A 17,280-nucleotide genomic window follows, 5' to 3' on the forward strand; every position below is an offset into this window, starting at 1 on the left:
TCGCCGTGAATTGAAAACGCACTTGTTTATCCAAGCGGGACTGGCTTAATTTTTTAAACTTTTTGAATTTTAATAATTTTAATTGGGGTATTTTTATGAATTTTATGGGTCAAATTTGACGGTTTTAAATTTTCGGCCATTTATAGAATATGTTATTTTAATTTTGTTTTAATTTGTATATTGTACTGTTTTTTAATCTGGCTGTACACCGCCCTGAGTCCTTCGGGAGAAGGGCGGTATAAAAATCTAAATAATAAATAAATAAATAAAACCTCAAATACAAAGCTTCTTCACATGCGTCTCCAGTTCGCATACACTTGAAAGGCAACCCAAACCATCATTCACAGGGCAATTCTTCCTGCTGGCTGGCGGGAGAAGTGACCAAAAAAAAAAAAAAAAAAGGGGGGGGGGGAGGAAGTGAAGTGGGAAGAGGGAGAGAGGTATCTTTATCCAGAATTAAGGCCAAAGGGTGAGGAGGGTCTGTTTAAGGAAAGACAGTGGGTGGGTGCTGCCCTGTGGCCCCCTTACGATGGCTTTAACCGTAATGGAGCCAGGTTATTTGAAGGACTGTCTTCCCCCCCCTTATATCTATCTGACCTACCAGAGCAGAGACATGGGATAATGTTATGAGTCGCCTCTCCTAAGGAGAACCATTTGGGCAGGGGGAGACAAAATGTGGCCCCTTTACAATCTGTGGGCTTCAACTCCCAGAATTCTAGGAGTTGGAAGTGGTTTTTTTTAAATTTGAATTTATATCCCGCCCTTCTCCAAAGACCTTCTCCAAAGACTCAGGGCAGCTTACATTGTGTAAGGCAATAGTCTCATCCTATTTGTATATTTATATACAATGTCAACTTATTGCTCCCCCAACAATCTGGGTCCTCATTTTACCTACCTTATAAAGGATGGAAGGCTGAGTCAACCTTGGGCCTGGTGGGACTCGAGCCTGCAGTAATTGTAACTGCAGGCAGCCGTGTGTTAATAACAGGCTACATTAGCCTGGTGAGCCACTTCCCAGCCCTGTGGAAGTCCACAGACTGTAAGTCCACAGACTGTAAGAAGGGCTTTCTCCGTGGTGGCTCCCTCCCTGTGGAACATCATCCCTGTAGAGGTAAGGTTGGCTCCCACCTTGGCAGACTTTCAAAAGGCCCTGAATGCATGGTTTCGCTAGAGGGCCTGGAGACTCTAGGATGATATGGAGCCTGTCAAGTGGTTTGATGATTGTTGCTGCAGGGGGAAGGGTTTACTGGGTTTCGCATTGGGACTTAGCTCTGTAAGCTGCTCAGAGTCACTGTGAGTGAGTCAGGCAGCCGTATAATTTTTTTGAATAAATCAAATCTTAGAAAGAGGCTGAGGGCAGACTGCAGAAACCCAAAACGCCAGCTGATGGCAGCGAAGATGTTTCTGCCTCTCTGTGTGACCCTCTAGTGGTCATCCGGAGTTATGCCTGAATTGTCTGCAACCCCCTCTGGGGAAAAGAGGCAACTTCACTCTGTAAACCTTTAAAGCAGGGATGGGCTGCTGGGGGTTCGGGAGAACCTCTAGCTATGATTCTGTGCAGTTCGGGGAACCCCCAAATCCCACTCCTGGCTGGCCCCTCCCACCCCGACTTGCCCCTCCCAGGAGTCCCCACATGGCCTGTTTTGGATGCAGGTAAATGCAGGGCGCGCGCGGAGGCTTGGGGAGGGCAAAAAATGGGCCTCTGGAGCCTGGGGAAGCCGTTTCACCCTTCAGAGGCTCAAGGAAAGCCTCTAGAGCCCAGGGAGGGCAGACCCCACCCACCCCCCTCCGTGGTGCAGGAGGCCGACTAGGCCACACCCACGCAGCCACCGGGCAGAGAAACCCCTTGCTAAAATTTTTGAAGCCTACCCCTGATTTAAAGGGATGTTACACAGGACAATGTTTCTCAAGAAACCTGTTCTGTCCTCCCTCGCCTCTGTCCGAGTGATGGCTTAATTAGCCAGCTCTATCAGCTCTGGCAGCAGAATAGCCAGCGTCTGCCAAGAGCCTCCGTTATCTTCCACGAAGCTGGTGAGTCACCCAGGAACAAACGTCAGCTCAATCAGTGGATTTGCCTGTTACAAAGAGACACAGCAGCTCTCCCTGCCTTTTATATCCTGTGGGGTGTGGCTCCATGACTCAGCACTTCCTAGGCCTGCCCCTCCTCTGCTTCTGTTGTTCCCTCCTCTCCTGCCTACGAAACCTAAGGTCCAACCAAGCCTGATTGCCATCAGCTGGGTCTGAAGGCATGGCCTGGGGGGGGGGGAGACTCAGGGGACAGAGGCCTCGTTATCTCTTCCACCTGGCCTGCTTCTGGCTCCTGGAGCTGAGCCAGGGAAGCCGGTACTCCCGAGGTAAGTCTTGACGGCCCTTCCCCCTCACTCTCCAAGTCACTTTCTGGCAGCAGGCCCGGCTCGGGGGGGCACAGACACAACAAAACCTGAGAGCTTTAAGTTATGTGGACTTCAACTCCCAGCACCCTCCATGCTGGCTGAGGAATTCTGGGAGTTGAAGTCCACACAAGTTAAAGCTGTCAAGATTCAGAAGAAACACTGACATTTACAAGGCAAAAACGACCTGCTGTTTGCTGGTTCAGGGTGCAGGAAAGAAGGTTTATGGAGGAGAGACTGTAGGAGGACATTAGAAGAATATTCTGTTAAAAAGAGGGATTTGATTATTAGTTGGGGAAGAGACGGACTCCTCTCTCCAAGGTGTCTTCAAGCAGCTGGACACAGCTATGTCTTGGGGATACAGGTAGTCCTTGACTTACAACTATTCATTTAATGACTGTTCAAAGTTACAGCAGCACTGAAAACCGTGACTTATGACCGGTTTTCACATGACCATCGCAGCATCTCCATGGACATTTATTATTTATTTTTTATTTATTATTCATATTTATATACCGCCCTATCTCCCAAAGGACTCAGGGCGGTTTACAGGCATTTAAAAACAGATAAATACAGTCTAAAAACAATTAAAAAACTTATTCTAAAAGCCTAATAATTAAAAATATAAGAATAAAACCCAATTTAAAACCCGTAAATTAAAATCTAGCTCAGTCCTGCGCAATTAAATAAGTATGTTTTAAGCTCGCAGCGGAAGGTCCGAAGGTCCGGAAGCTGACGAAGTCCTGGGGGCAGTTCGTTCCAGAGGGTGGGAGCCCCCACAGAGAAGGCCCTTCCCCTGGGCGTCGCCAGACGACACTGCCTAGCTGACGGCACCCTGAGGAGTCCCTCTCTGTGAGAGCGCACGGGTCGGTGAGAGGTATTCGGTAGCAGTAGGCGGTCCCGTAAATAACCCGGCCCTATGCCATGGAGCGCTTTAAAGGTGGTCACCAAAACCTTGAAGCGCACCCGGAAGGCCACAGGTAGCCAGTGCAGTCTGTGCAGGATGGGTGTTGACATGTAATCAAAATTTGGGTGCTTGGAAACTGACATGTATTTATGACAATTATGCTATCCCGGGGTCATGTGATCACCATTTGTAACCTTCCCAAGCTGGCTTCTGACAAGCAAAGTCAATTGGGGAGGGGGAGCCAGATTCGGTTAACGACCTCATGGTTTACTTAACAACTGCAGAGATTTGCTTAACAACCGTGGCAAAACAGCCCATAAGATGGAGCAAAACTCACTTAACCACTCTCTTGCTTTAACAGCAGAAATGTTAGGCTCAATTGTGGTCGTAAGTTGAGGACTACCTGTACACCGGCTTCAATCAAAGGTTAGATGAGTTTGTGTAAAAAAACCCATTCCTGCTGAAATCCACCACATTTCCTTTTAGCCAAGAGACTCACGCTTGACATCAAAGGAGACTTAACAGAATCCAGACCACTGGATTCTGGGAAAGATGAAGATCTTCTTGACACAATTTTGAGGTTTTCGCACACAGAATCCAGCACAGCATGGTTGCGCACACCACACACACACACGCTCCTTGGCTCACTTACTCCCTGCTCTGCCTCCCTAGATTTCCTCCTCTGAACATGTTCCTGCCTGCAGGGAAAGGAAAGACGACCATTCACAAATGCACTTGGAAGCCGTGGAGAAGCCCAGAGGGACCCCATTTCTCCCTATTTCAAGGGGAACCTTGAGATTTTCTGACAAGAGACTTTTCCAGTTGGTTTCTCTGGCCACCTGGCAGAAAAAGAACGTGAATGCAAAGGGGTAAATGTGCATCAGGGTGACAAGACAAGACAGTACCTTGGTGCGGGTGTGTTGGTTTGCTTTAAGTCTCCAGAAGGGAAGGGTGGAGCAAGTGAAGTTGAAAAGCAGCGGAAGGAAGGGGAGAAGAGCCAAACCAACTGCACAAAAATGAAAAGGGGGCTTACAAAATAGATATCCGGGATCGGGAGCTCCTCTTCATCCGAAGCTTGGCTGGCAGGTTCGGAGGCCTGGCTTGCTGTCTCAACCTCCGCCGCCGCTGCCGCCGACAGCATGGTAGCGCACGCTAAGGAGGCTGCCTCTCTGCAAAGAAGATAAGATGGGTGAGGATAGAGGCTGTGGCGGTTCGGACTTTGTGCTCGGCACTCCTGCCTAGTATCTTCAGAAAACCCTCAAAAAAGCACGACAAGATCCCACCTCGAAGCGGGGAAGGAGCCAAGACCACTCGTCTGAATTGGCTCTAGGTCAACCCTGAAGCTGACCTGACCAAAGCCACTGTGAGGCATCAGTGTTGCCACGCTGGAGCAGAGGGGAATAGAGATAGCTGGGGGTTTTGTAGCCAAAACAAAATACTTTCCCTTGGGAACCAAGGACATTCTCACACCTGGTCAAGAGAGAGAAGGTGTGATGATAATAACAACAACAACAACAACAACAACATTTTAATTTGTATACCACCACCACCACCACAACAACATTTTAATTTGTATACCGCCCTTCTCCCGAAGGACTCAGGGCGGTTAACAGACAAATAAAACAACAATCAAGACACATACTATACAACTAAAAACAATAATTAAAAAACTTATTTAAATTTGGCCCAAATTTTAAAATACATTCAAAAACCCTATAAAACTAGTTAAAATTAAAACCCATAAAATCATCTAAAATATTAAAATTCAGGCCAGTCCTGCGTGAGAAAATAGATATGTCTTAAGTGATGTTGCCCGGCAACCGGATGGCATCTCAATTAGAGCATGTGACTGATCGTTTGGGGAAAGGGAAAAACTTTTAATCAGGTGAAAACCATGGGAACCTTCAGAGTCGGTTTTCACCACAATTGTGCCAATATGATATATATAGTAAAGCTCTTCTTTAAGGAATCTACCTGCCTCAGTTTTGTTCGCTATGGGTGTATTACTTGGAACCCCGACACTCTGATTACTGGCTGAACAGCAACGCTACAATTGAACTATTGCAATGCATTCTACATGGGGCAGCCCTTGAAGAGCATCCAGAAGCTTCAACTGGTAGCAGGGGTTGTTAATGGTGCTGGTCATTTGGCACGTGTAACGCCACTACTCAGGGAGCTACAGTGGTTGCCAGTGTGCTTCCGGGTGCAATTCAAGGTGCTCACTGTCATTTTGAAAGGCTTTCATGGCTTGGGACTAGGTAGAATAGAATAGAATAGAATAGAATAGAATAGAATAGAATAGAATAGAATAGAATAGAATAGAATAGAATAGAATAGAATAGAATAGAATTTTTAGAATAGAATAGAATAGAATAGAATAGAATTTTATTGGCCAAGTGTGATTGGACACACAAGGAATTTGTCTTGGTGCATATGCTCTCAGTGTACATAAAAGAAAAGATACGTTCATCAAGGTACAACATTTACAACACAATTGATGATCAATATATCAATATAAATCATAAGGATTGCCAGCAACAAGTTATAGTCATACAGTCATAAGTGGAAAGAGATTGGTGATGGGAACTATGAAACGATTAATAGTAGTGCAGATTCAGTAAATAGTCTGACAGTGTTGAGGGAATTATTTGTTTAGCAGAGTGATGGCCTTCGGGAAAAAACTGTTCTTGTGTCTAGTTGTTCTGGTGTGCAGTGCTCTATAGCGTCGTTTTGAGGGTAGGAGTTGAAACAGTTTATGTCCAGGATGCGAGGGATCTGCAAATATTTTCACGGCTCTCTTCTTGATTCGTGCAGTATACAGGTCCTCAATGGAAGGCAAGTTGGTAGCAATTATTTTTCTGCAGTTCTAATTATCCTCTGAAGTCTGTGTTTTTCTTGTTGGGTTGCAGAACCGAACCAGACAGTTATAGAGGTGCAAATGACAGACTCAATAATTCCTCTGTAGAACTGGATCAGCAGCTCCTTGGGCAGTTTGAGCTTACTGAGTTGGCGCAGAAAGAACATTCTTTGTTGTCCTTTTTTAATGATGTTTTTGATGTTAGCTGTCCATTTGAGATCTTGCGATATGATAGAACCCAGAAATTTGAAGGTTTCTACTGTTGATACTGTGTTGTCAAGTATTGTGAGAGGTGGAAGTATGGAAGGGTTTTTCCTAAAATCTACCACCATTTCTACGGTTTTGAGTGTGTTATTGGCCAAGTGTGATTGGACACACAAGGAATTTGTCTTGGTGCATATGCTCTCAGTGTACATAAAAGAAAAGATAAGAAAAGGTATCCTCTTGAGGGACTGTTTCTCTCAGTTGTTTCTAGCCATCCAATCTGGTCAGGCAAGATGGACATGCTTTGGTTCCCATCGACTGAGGAATGCTGGTTGGTGGAGACTTACAGACACGCTGTCAGTGTTCCAAGTCAGGAGTCTCCAACCTTGGCAACTTTAAGCTTTGCTGGCTGGGGAATTCTGGGAGCTGAAGTCCTCCGGGCTTAAAGTTGTCAAGGTTGGAGACTCCTGTTCCAAGTAATACACACTTTTCAATCATCACATCTTCCCTATGGAACATTCTCCCTCTGGACTGTTGCAAAGCCCATAAAGAACTGGCTCTGGGCTTGTGCTCCAAGTGTGTGCAGACATCGATATATATTTTTTTTGTACTAGTGATTATGGGATATTTTATTTATTTATTTAGCATATACAGTCTTTATTATTATAAACTACTCAAGGTGGCAAACATATCTAATACTCCTTCCTCCTCCTATCTTTCCCACAACAATCCTGCAAGGTAGGTTAGGCTGAAAGAAAATAATTGGCCCAAAGTGTCCTAGCTGGCTTTCATGCCCAAAGCAGGACTAGAATTCATTGTCTCTTGGTTTCTAGCCTGGTGCCTTAACCAGTAGACCAAACTGGCTCTCTTATGCCTTTTAAATTTTGTATTATTGCAAGTGTTTTTACTTTAATTTTGTTTGCCACCCAAAGTCCTTGTTCAGATGCGTAGCCCTACAATTTGAATTAATCAATAAATATGTGTAACATTTCTACTTTATGCTTGAACCTTCAGGCAACTGAGAGCTACTGACTGATCATCCCTTTGAAAAGGAGATGGAATTCAAGCACTACAGTGTTCTGGTTTGATTAACTATATTTTGCTGAAGGGACCACAACAGACTGAATCCTTAAGTGCATCCAGCCATCCATTGTGATTTACAACTGCAACGGCTGATCTCACACAATGTGTACCCAGCCAAAACTAAACAAACTGTATGACAGCTGAGCAGAAGAGTGAAACACGCCTGTATGAACTGGGCGTGTGTGAGTGTCAAATTGAATTATATGTTGTCTTAATAGCGCAAGACTGTTTATCATCCCATTTTTGGGAAGTCGGCTCACAGCAGATGTTAAAGAAAGCCATCCTCCATCCAGACTTGGTTTCTATGTGTAGTGGATACAGACTTGAAAGAAGTACAGGTAGTCCTCGATTTACGACCGCAATTCAGCCCAAAATTTCCATTGCTAGGTGAGACATTGAGTTTTGCCCCATTGAACGACTTTTCTTTCCACAGTTTGTTAAACGAATCACTGCAGTTGTTAATCTAGTAACATGGTTGTTAAGTGAATCTGGCTTTCCACTTTCTTGTCAAAAGGTTGCAAAAGGGGATCATGTGACCCCAGGACCCCTGCGACCGTCATAACCACGAGTCATTTGCTAAGCATCAGGATGCTGCAGTGGTTCTAAGTGTGAACAACGATTGTAAGTCACTTTTTACAGTACCGTTGTAACTTTGAACGGTCACTAAACAAACTGTTGTAAATCGAGGACTACCTGTATCACATCATCCTTGTATTATATATAGGAAGGGACGCTATTTTTAAATTAAAGCACAAAAGGGGCTTTTAAACCAATTGTTTGCATTCTATGTGTTTCCTCTGCCGCAGGGAAAAAAGCTCGCAATTCGGGAATTATTTTTTGAAATAGTGAGGAGAATTCACAGCTGGTTTCCCATCTACTATAGAAAGATGCCTCCCTGAGTAATGTTTGGAGATTGCATGCATTAAATAGGAGCATGAAGGCATGCTCGGCTGAAAACGGCTGATCTGTAACAGAAATAGGCTCTAACCCTGCAGCAGCCACATCAGGCACCACAATCTCGATATCACACTTCGGCTTGAGCTCCACGGTGATCTGCTGGAGGTCATCTTCGGCTCGGGTCTGATCGCGAGTCCTGCAGAAAAGGAAAAAAAAAAATCCTACTTCAGAAATCTAGCATAGCCAGTCCTTGATTTATGATCGGTTGCTCAGTGACCATTCAAAGCTCCAACAGACACACACACCAGAGGTGGGTTTCAGCAGGTTCTGACCAGTTCTGGAGAACCGGAAGCGGAAATTCTGAGTAGTTCGGAGAACCGGTTGTAAAAATTCTGACTGGCCCCGCCCCCATCTATTCTCTGCCTCCCAAGTCCAAGCTGATCAGGAGGAAATGGGGATTTTTGCAGTAACCTTCCCTTGGACTAGGGAGAGAATGGAGATTTTACAGTATCCTTCCCCTGCCACGCCCACCAAGCCACGCCCATAGAACTGGTAGTAAAAAAAATTTGAAACCCACCATTGACACACATCCCAAAGCTACTTACAACAGATTCAAACCTCCAGTGGCTGTGTCCACCCTGGAGTGGGACAACTTGCCACGGCAACTCCCTCTGGCCACCTTACCATGGCCAACTCACTGCAGGACAATTTATCAATCCAATTTAATTATTTAAAATAAATAAAAAATATTTTAATTTTTGTTATTCAGATTTAATTTTGCATCCTTTCTTTAATGATTCCATTCCATTATTTCTTTGACAACAGTGTAACTCTTGTCCTCCAGGACAGAGGCCTCCAATCTTGGCAACTTTAAGCCTGGAGGACTTCAACTCCCAGAATGCCCCAGCCAGCTTTGCTGGGAGTTGAAGTCCTCCAAGCTTAAAGAATAGAATAGAATAGAATAGAATAGAATAGAATAGAATAGAATAGAATAGAATAGAATAGAATAGAATTTATTGGCCAAGTGTGATTGGACACACAAGGAATCTGTCTTGGTGCATATGCTCTCAGTGTACATAAAAGAAAAGATACCTTCATCAAGATATAAAGTTGCCAAGGTTGGAGACCCCTGCTCCAGGGAGCAGTCCCGCAGAGTGTTGGCCGTGGCGAGTTGGTCACAGCAAACTGTCATAGACCCTGTCCTCTCAGTCTCCCCTCCTCCACCAATGATCCCATGACCACACTTTGGCACTGGGAACCAACTAGCATTTGCAGTTGTTTGTGGCACCCATGGTCACGTGACTACAATTTACGATGGAAATCAGCATTTACTTTGATGGTTGGCTGGGGGAATTCTGGGAGGTGAAGTCCACACTTCTTACAGCTGCCGTGATTAAGAAACACTATTCTAGGATATTGCTCTGGTTTTTTTCAGCATCCCCTGCTAAAAAGTCTTTTCATTGAAGATAACTTTCTAGCTAAAAGCTATAGTCTGCCAGCCAGTAATGACCCCCACTTTAACAAACAACCCCGAGGGAGATGGGTGGTTCAAAACTGTGAAAAATAAATAAATCCAGGTAGTCCTTGACTTACGACCACAACTGAGCCCAAAGTTTCTATTGTTAACGACTTGCCTGCAGAAGTTGTGAATGCTCCAACACTGGAAATTTTTAAGAAAATGTTGGATAACCATCTGACTGAGATGGTGTCGGGTTTCCTGCCTGGGCAGGGGGTTGGACTAGAAGGCCTCCAAGGTCCCTTCCAACTCTGTTGTTATATTATATTATATTATATTTTCACATTGGTTGAGTGAGTTTTCCCCCCATTTTACGACCTTTTTTGCCATAGTGTTTAAATCAATCATTGCAATTGTTAAGTTGGTAACATGGTTGTTAAGTGAATCTGGCTTCCCCATTGACTTTGCTTGTCAGAAGGTCACAAAAGGGGATCACATAACCCTGGGATACTGCAACTGTCATAAACATGAGCCAAGCGTCTGAATTTTGATCACATGAGCATGGAGATGCTGCAAAGGTTGTAACTGTGAAAAATGGTCATAAGTCACTTTTTTCAGTGCCACTGTAACTTTGAACGGTCACTAAACAAACTGTTGTAAGTCGAGGACTACCTATAAAATAACAACCCAACTTAGCTCATTATAATTTGAAGAGTCTCTAAACGAACAGTCATATTTCAAGGGCTATCTGTACTAGGGAAGATCAGTTACGACATTGCATTCATATAAAGTATGGAGATAGTAAAGCATTAGAAATCTACGGGCCTAGTCATATAAGAATGTGAGCTTATGAGGCCTTGTACATAGGAGAGTTAAAAAGAATAAAACACTGCTCGGACTTGCAATGACACTGAGGGATTCCTAGAGAGGCGGCCAAGAGGTGCAAAAGTTTCCAACTCACCTTCCTTCATGTCCTGAGGACTGTGTGCGCCGCCTGTGAAGGGACACCGTGCAAAAAACACACTTCATGAGAATGACTAAAAAGGTAGCAAAGTAGCTTTCTCTCTCTGTCTCATCCAATGTAAGTCCCTGAGGTGCTTTTTCAAGAGGCAACTGAAGACGCGAAACGTCTTCAAAGAAAAACAAAGGAAGTCCAGTTGCCTCTTGAAAAAGCACCTCAGGAACAACCGTGACCTGGATGACTGACAATCTCCATAGACATCCAATGTAAGGGCTCCCCTTCTATGAAGTAGCCTGAAAGAAGGATGGATCACCTCCACTTATGGCATTCTCAAGAGCCTTTCGGGAACCGAGTGGCATATACATAACGGGTAAAGGTAAAAGTTTTCCCTGTCCAGTTGTGTCCGACTCTAGAGGGTAGTGCTCATTTCTGTTTCTTACCTGAGAGTGCCAACGTTGTCCGAAAGACACTTCCATGGTCATGTGGCTAGCATAACTAAATGCCGAGGCGCACAAAACACTGTTACCTTCCCACCAAAGTGGTACCTATTTATCTACTCACATTTGCATGCTAGGTGGGCAAGTAACAGGAGCTCACTTCGTCAAGCAGTGCTCAGGTCTCGAACCCAAGCTGTCAGTTTTCCAACTGCTGAGCCATTGCACCCCCTTTTTTTTATATATCCTGTTTCCCCCAAAATAAGACATCCCCTGATAATAAGCCCAATCGGGTTTTGAGCTCATGGCAATGAGGCCAAGCGCTTATTTCAGGGTTCAAAAAAATATAAGACAGGGTCTTATTTTTGGGGAAACATGGTATATATTTGTCTTTTAATGACTCCGTAATCCCTCATATCAGGGTAGAGTCAGGGCAACTGAATGGAGCCGAGCGTTTACTGGCCGGATGCCCTTCCTGTTGCCAATGCAGAGTTTGCAGCAGATAATTATTCATTGTGGCCAGAGACAGAAATATCTGCTGCTACCTAGAATTGAACTCACAGCCTCCTGATCGTGAGACAAGAGCTCCACCTCTAGGCCACTGCACCACTCTTATATAAGGCAGAGATAAAGAAATAAAGCAAATTTAAGTGGTAAACACCTAACACAGGTACTGGAATTAGATTGTGCTATTAAAATGAGTTATATTGTTCTCTTATTTCTGCTATTATTATAATGACATTTTTATTATGCGCCTATTTGTAAGCACCCACAGCCTAACCAGATAAATTCCACCGAATAAGTAAATAAACCCATCCTCTCCAAGCTGATTTATTTATTTATTTATTTATTTATTTAAATTTTTATACCGCCCTTCTCCCGAAGGACTCAGGGCGGTGTACAGCCAAAGATAAAAACAATAAAATATACAAAGTTAAAATATCAATTTAAAAAACATATTCAATAATGGCCGAATTAAAACCGTCAATTGACCCAACCTAAAATAACCCATATAAAATTACAAAAAGTTAAAATTTAAAATTTAAAAATCAGGCCAGTCCCGCTTGGATGAATAAGTAAGTTTTTAATTCCCGGCGAAAGGTCCGAAGGTCAGATATTTGGCGCAAACCGGGGGGAAGTTCGTTCCAGAGGGTAGGTGTTCCAACAGAGAAGGCCCTTCCCCTGGGGGCCGCCAGCCGGCATTGCTTGGCGGACGGCACCCTGAGAAGACCCTCTCTGTGTGAGCGTACGGGTCGATGGGAGGCAGAAGGTAACAGCAGGCGGTCCCGTAAGTATACTCTTACTGCCAATACTCTTATTGCCAATTGTTCCAATAGAAAGGGATGCAGAAGCAACCTGTTTGCTTTCTGGATCTCTGAAACAACTTGAGATAACTTAAATTCTTGGGAGTTCTGGCTAAACAGGGGGAAAGTAAGGCGAGAGGGATTTAATCAGGGCTCACCTGTATCTGGGCTGCTCCGAAGATTCGGAAGGAGATCTTTCCGGCACGGAAAGAGATGTGGAAGAGAGCGTGGTTGCAATAGAGGCGGTGGTTGCTTCTTCGAAAGAGGGAGGGGTGCAGGGAAGAAGATCGGGTCGGCCTGTATTGCCCCGGATGAAGAGAAAGAATAAAAAGAAAGAATATTGAGGCTGCGTTAAAAAAACAACAAACACCTGTAATCTTCTGGACCATGGCAAATGATCCTCGTATAACCTGAATAGTCCTGATCACGTTATAGAACAAGGAGTGTAACCAATTCATAATTTCAATTAAAAAAAAAAAAATGAAGCCGCCTGAGGTCCTTCTTTGTGGCAGACAAAACCGAGAAACATGAAAGTCTTATTTCTGCTCAGGAACAGGAGCTGAGATTTTACATGACACCTGTTTCCCAATGAATCTTGCACTCTCTTTAGAGATTTTCAGGAGCGGAGAGCATCAATAAGAAATATTTAACTAGCATTCTAAAACACCAAAGATAAGGATAGGAAATTCTTCTGGTTCTGCTCCCATCTCTTTTCGTGCTTCAACATTGCCAACTTGTAAATCCTCCCTCAAAATTCATTTCTATAAATTATCTGTTATACATGCAAATGCAAGCACAACTCCCAAGAGCAAAGCACATCCAATTTAGAGAGAGAGAGAGAGAGAGACTGAGAGAGAGAGAGAGAGAGAGAGAGAGAGAGAGGGAGGGAGGGAGGGAGAGAGAGAGAATGTTAGAAGAGGAATTTGCATAAGATTAGAGCCCTGCGGTAGAACCTCAATGTGGAAATTCTTTCTTTCAATTGGTGCTTCTAAGAATTAATTGCTCTTTCTCTCTTCTGTGCTGAATAAGGTTGTCCTTACCCATTTCTCTTATTTTTTAACACACACCTCCCAAACACTGTCTTGAATAATATACAGGTAATCCTCAGTTTACGACCATAACTGAGCCTGGAATTACAGTTGTAAGTTGTTTTAGTCATAAATCGAGGCATCCTATCACCAGATTTGATTTTTTAAAAACATTTTTAGGGTAGTCATAGAGCCAACGTGGTGGTTGTGAAGTGAATCTATTTCCCCCAATGGGCATTTTTTTTTTTTTTTGCTGGAAACTGAAAGTTAAATGCCACATAATGACAAAAACATTTGCAAATCATGGTCACATGACCACAGGATGGTGCAAACAGCCATAAAGGTGAGCCAGTTGCTAAAAACCCAAAATGTGATTAAATGACCACGGAAGTGGCGGGAGGACGAAGTCTGTGTGTGCGGTAACTTCCAAAACAACTTGTAAATAGCTTGGGGGAGGGAGATTGCTCAAATTGGCCGTTCGGAGCCAATGCCACTAAAATTCCTTGAAAAATTAACTCCCAGAATTCCAAGCCAGAATCATTTTGGCCTGCTGCTCTGAAGGGCCTTAGATTGGGGAAGAATGCCTTAGATCAGGGGTCTCTAACCATGGCAACTTTCAAGACTTGTGGACTTCAATTCCTAAAATTCTTCCAGAATTCCCTCGCCAGCCATGCTAGCTAAGGAATTCTGGGAGTTGAAGTCCACGAGTCTTAAAACTGCCAAGGTTGTAGAGACCTCCCGCTTTAAGTCATACAGCCTTCTAATAAAGTGCTGGGACATTTCTGCTGCCAACACTCCCACAATGTTGTCTGGGATACCAAGCAGAATCGTCTTTTGCAAGTCACATACAGGAAGGATTTTTCTTTTAAAGGTACCATCTTTGGCCCATTTTGCATGTATGCTCCCAATGGGACAAGCACAATTAAGCAGCAATTGGAACAATCGCTCCCAGTTGGCTTTTCCTGTTGGTAGAAATAGCTGCAATCAGGGAGAAATATGCAATCTAGCACACCCTCCGGATGCCTTGAATGTCACAGCTTTGGCTACCAAGACCGAGAGGAACCGAAAGCTCCAGATTAAAGAAACCAGGTTCAAACTCTGGTTTATGATTCTGCCTTGTAAGAAAAGGGAGCCCAGAGCAGATAACAGTCTTAGTGCACAAATGACTGAGGCAGGGGTGAAATCCAGCAGGTTCTGACAGGTTCTGGAGAACCGGTAGCAGAAATTTTGAGCAGTCAGAGAACTAGCAAATACTATCTCTGGCTGGCCCCAGAGTGGGGTGGGAATGGAGATTTTGCAATATCCTTCCCCCAGGAGTGGGGAGAGAATGGGGATTTTGCAGTATCCTTCCCCTGGAATGGGGTGGGAATGGAAATTTTCCAGTACCCTTCCCCTGCCACGCCCGCCAAGTCACTCCCACCAAGCCACGCCCACAGAACCGGTAGAAAAAAATTTGAATTTCACCACTGGACTGAGGGCCCTTGGTGCTCTGAGCTGGTTTTCTGGCTGACATTTCGTTACCCAAACTAGGTAACATCATCAGTGCTAGTGAGAAGTGGGGTTTGCTCTCAGTTTATACTCTAAATTGATTGGAGTTGATTGGAATTGGAAATTGGCTGGAATTAACAAATGATTTGAAATTTGTCTGAAGCTTTTCTTGGTCTGGCAGGCAGGAGATGCCAACTGGGAGGGATTAAGCAGCTTGCTTGATCATGAGCCGTCTTGGCTTGCTTCCGCTCCTCAAGCGGAATGACCTGAAGCCCACCATCTCTTATAGTTCTACTTTCTACCAACTAACAGAGGGACAAATGAGTGTTCTTACCTTCCCCCCTGTCGTGGTTAACTTTAGCACCTGCAAAAGCATAGCAAGAAGTTGAAGGAATGGCAGTGGGACGGCGGGACCTACCGGCACTACGGGGGAAAGGGGACGGGATGGGTTGAGCTGAGCCGAGCCGAGCCGCTAAGGTAGCTTTCCCCAACCTAGCATCCTCCAGGGTGTTGGGACTACAATTCCCAGAATTCCCCAGTCAGTTAACTTTGCTGGGAATTCAGGGAACGGCAGGACCAACCCATTTAAAGGAGGCCAGGATGGGGAAAAGCTTGTCCTGGGCCTTAGGAGCAGCTCCAGGGGAATCAGAAGCGAGGCCCTGAGTGACCCACAATACCTTCGTCATCTAAGGTGGGGTAACTCCTGGCTCCCCGGAGGTCATACTGCACTTCGTCCTTCTCCGAAGGAATCTGGCTGGCAGAGAACGCAGCCATTGGGCCGGATGGCTTAACGGCTAACAAGGCACTCCGTCCTTTCTTTGAGGGAGAAGCTTTCAGGGCTGCAGAGGAGAGCGAGGGGTTTAGAGCAATGACAAGTGTCACAGAAGAGGTCAAAGAGAAGAAGAAGAAGGGGAGAAAAAAAAAGCAAGGAGGTTCTATTAGAAGAGAAAGCCCACTTACCCCCTCCTCCTGAAAATAACCGCCATCTTTTCCCCTGAGAAATTTAAGAGCCCTGGGACCAAATTATAGTAGGCCATCTACTAATGATCACCTGTTTGGCAACTAAATCTCTTTTTGGTATTGAAAGCTTTATACCTGGAGAAGTGTTTCTCAACCTTGGCAGCTTTATGGTGTGTGGACTTCAATTCCCAGAATTCCCCAGCCAAGGTTGAGAAAAACCAACTTGGAGAAGGCACCAGAAAAGAGATGTATAGACCCTTATTTGAAAAGGTAATCATTTTTCTGCTAATATGAGAAAATTCATTCCCCACCCCCTTCACTGCAATTTATGTATGTAGGTATGATAATTTGTGTATAAAATGTCCCAGGTTTGGTCTCCTGACTTATTCCTAGAATGTATATAATTCACTGCTAAATTCTGAAGAGAGTTCAAAATTTAATACCTGCGGGCAGGACAAGAAGCAATGGGTGGAAACTAATCAAGGAGAGAAGCAACTTAGAACTAAGGAGAAATTTCCTGACAGTGAGAACAATTAATCAGTGGAACAATTCGCCTCCAGAAGTTGTGAATACTCCAACACTGGAAGTTTTTAAGAAGGCATTGGATAACCATTTGTCTGAAGTTGTGAAGGGTTTCCTGCCTAAGCAGGGGGTTGGACTAGAAGACCTCTAAGGTCCCTTCCAACTCTGTTATTTTATTCTATTCTAATAAATGCCACGAAAGGCTCTTTATGCCAAAAAACCACTGTGAGCCAGAGGAAACCAGCATGGAAGAAATGAACTCTTGGGCCTGACAGGAAGACACTCCCTATATTCTTAATAGTTAGCAGAAGGGTACCCATAAAATAGGGATAGGCAACGGATGGATGGTAGGTAGGCCAGGAACCAAAATTTAATTCAATGGGTGGACCTCAACTTTGGGCAAAGGATAGATTAGAAAAATTCAGAAGTTAATTCGATCACTGGAATCAAATTGTTGCTGACCCTAGAAAGTTTTCTTTCTTGCTAGTCTGATTTTCTAGCACTCTGTGGTTGTGGCAAAAAACAAACACAACATGAGCAGGAGGGAAGAATATTGTGCTGTTTTGTCCTGCTTCAAAGGGGGACGATTAAGCAAAGCAGTCACCGAGTGCAACTGTGCTTATCTTGCTTCAACTTTCCTTTGCTTTGTAGACATAATAAAGATTGTAAATGTGAGTATTCGTAGCAAAGTAATTTTTTTTTTGCATAATTATCGTTAAACTGCAAATGGTTACTAAATGAGGCACTTGCCAACAGTGGATAACATGTAACAGATTTAGAAAGGGCATG

The 17,280-nt window shown here is 44.2% G+C and overlaps 1 protein-coding gene across 4 annotated transcripts in view; it reads right to left on the reverse strand.

Annotated features, from left to right (window-relative positions):
• The window catches only part of PIP5K1C (phosphatidylinositol-4-phosphate 5-kinase type 1 gamma), an 87,531-nt gene that overhangs the window by 14,217 nt on the left and 56,034 nt on the right, over window positions 1-17,280 (reverse strand). For 3 of the 4 annotated variants that reach the window (XM_058163500.1, XM_058163498.1, XM_058163499.1), the window contains 5 exons: window positions 15,687-15,848; window positions 12,652-12,790; window positions 10,756-10,788; window positions 8,430-8,534; window positions 4,331-4,466 (listed from right to left, as the gene is read on the reverse strand). In XM_058163500.1, coding sequence (XP_058019483.1) covers window positions 4,331-4,466; window positions 8,430-8,534; window positions 10,756-10,788; window positions 12,652-12,790; window positions 15,687-15,848 — 575 coding nt within the window. The remainder of the gene's footprint in view (window positions 1-4,330; window positions 4,467-8,429; window positions 8,535-10,755; window positions 10,789-12,651; window positions 12,791-15,686; window positions 15,849-17,280) is intronic. The other variant, XM_058163501.1, reaches the window with a different exon arrangement.

The sequence above is a fragment of the Ahaetulla prasina genome, chromosome 1 (assembly GCF_028640845.1).
Source record: "Ahaetulla prasina isolate Xishuangbanna chromosome 1, ASM2864084v1, whole genome shotgun sequence".
Taxonomy (NCBI): domain Eukaryota; kingdom Metazoa; phylum Chordata; class Lepidosauria; order Squamata; family Colubridae; genus Ahaetulla; species Ahaetulla prasina.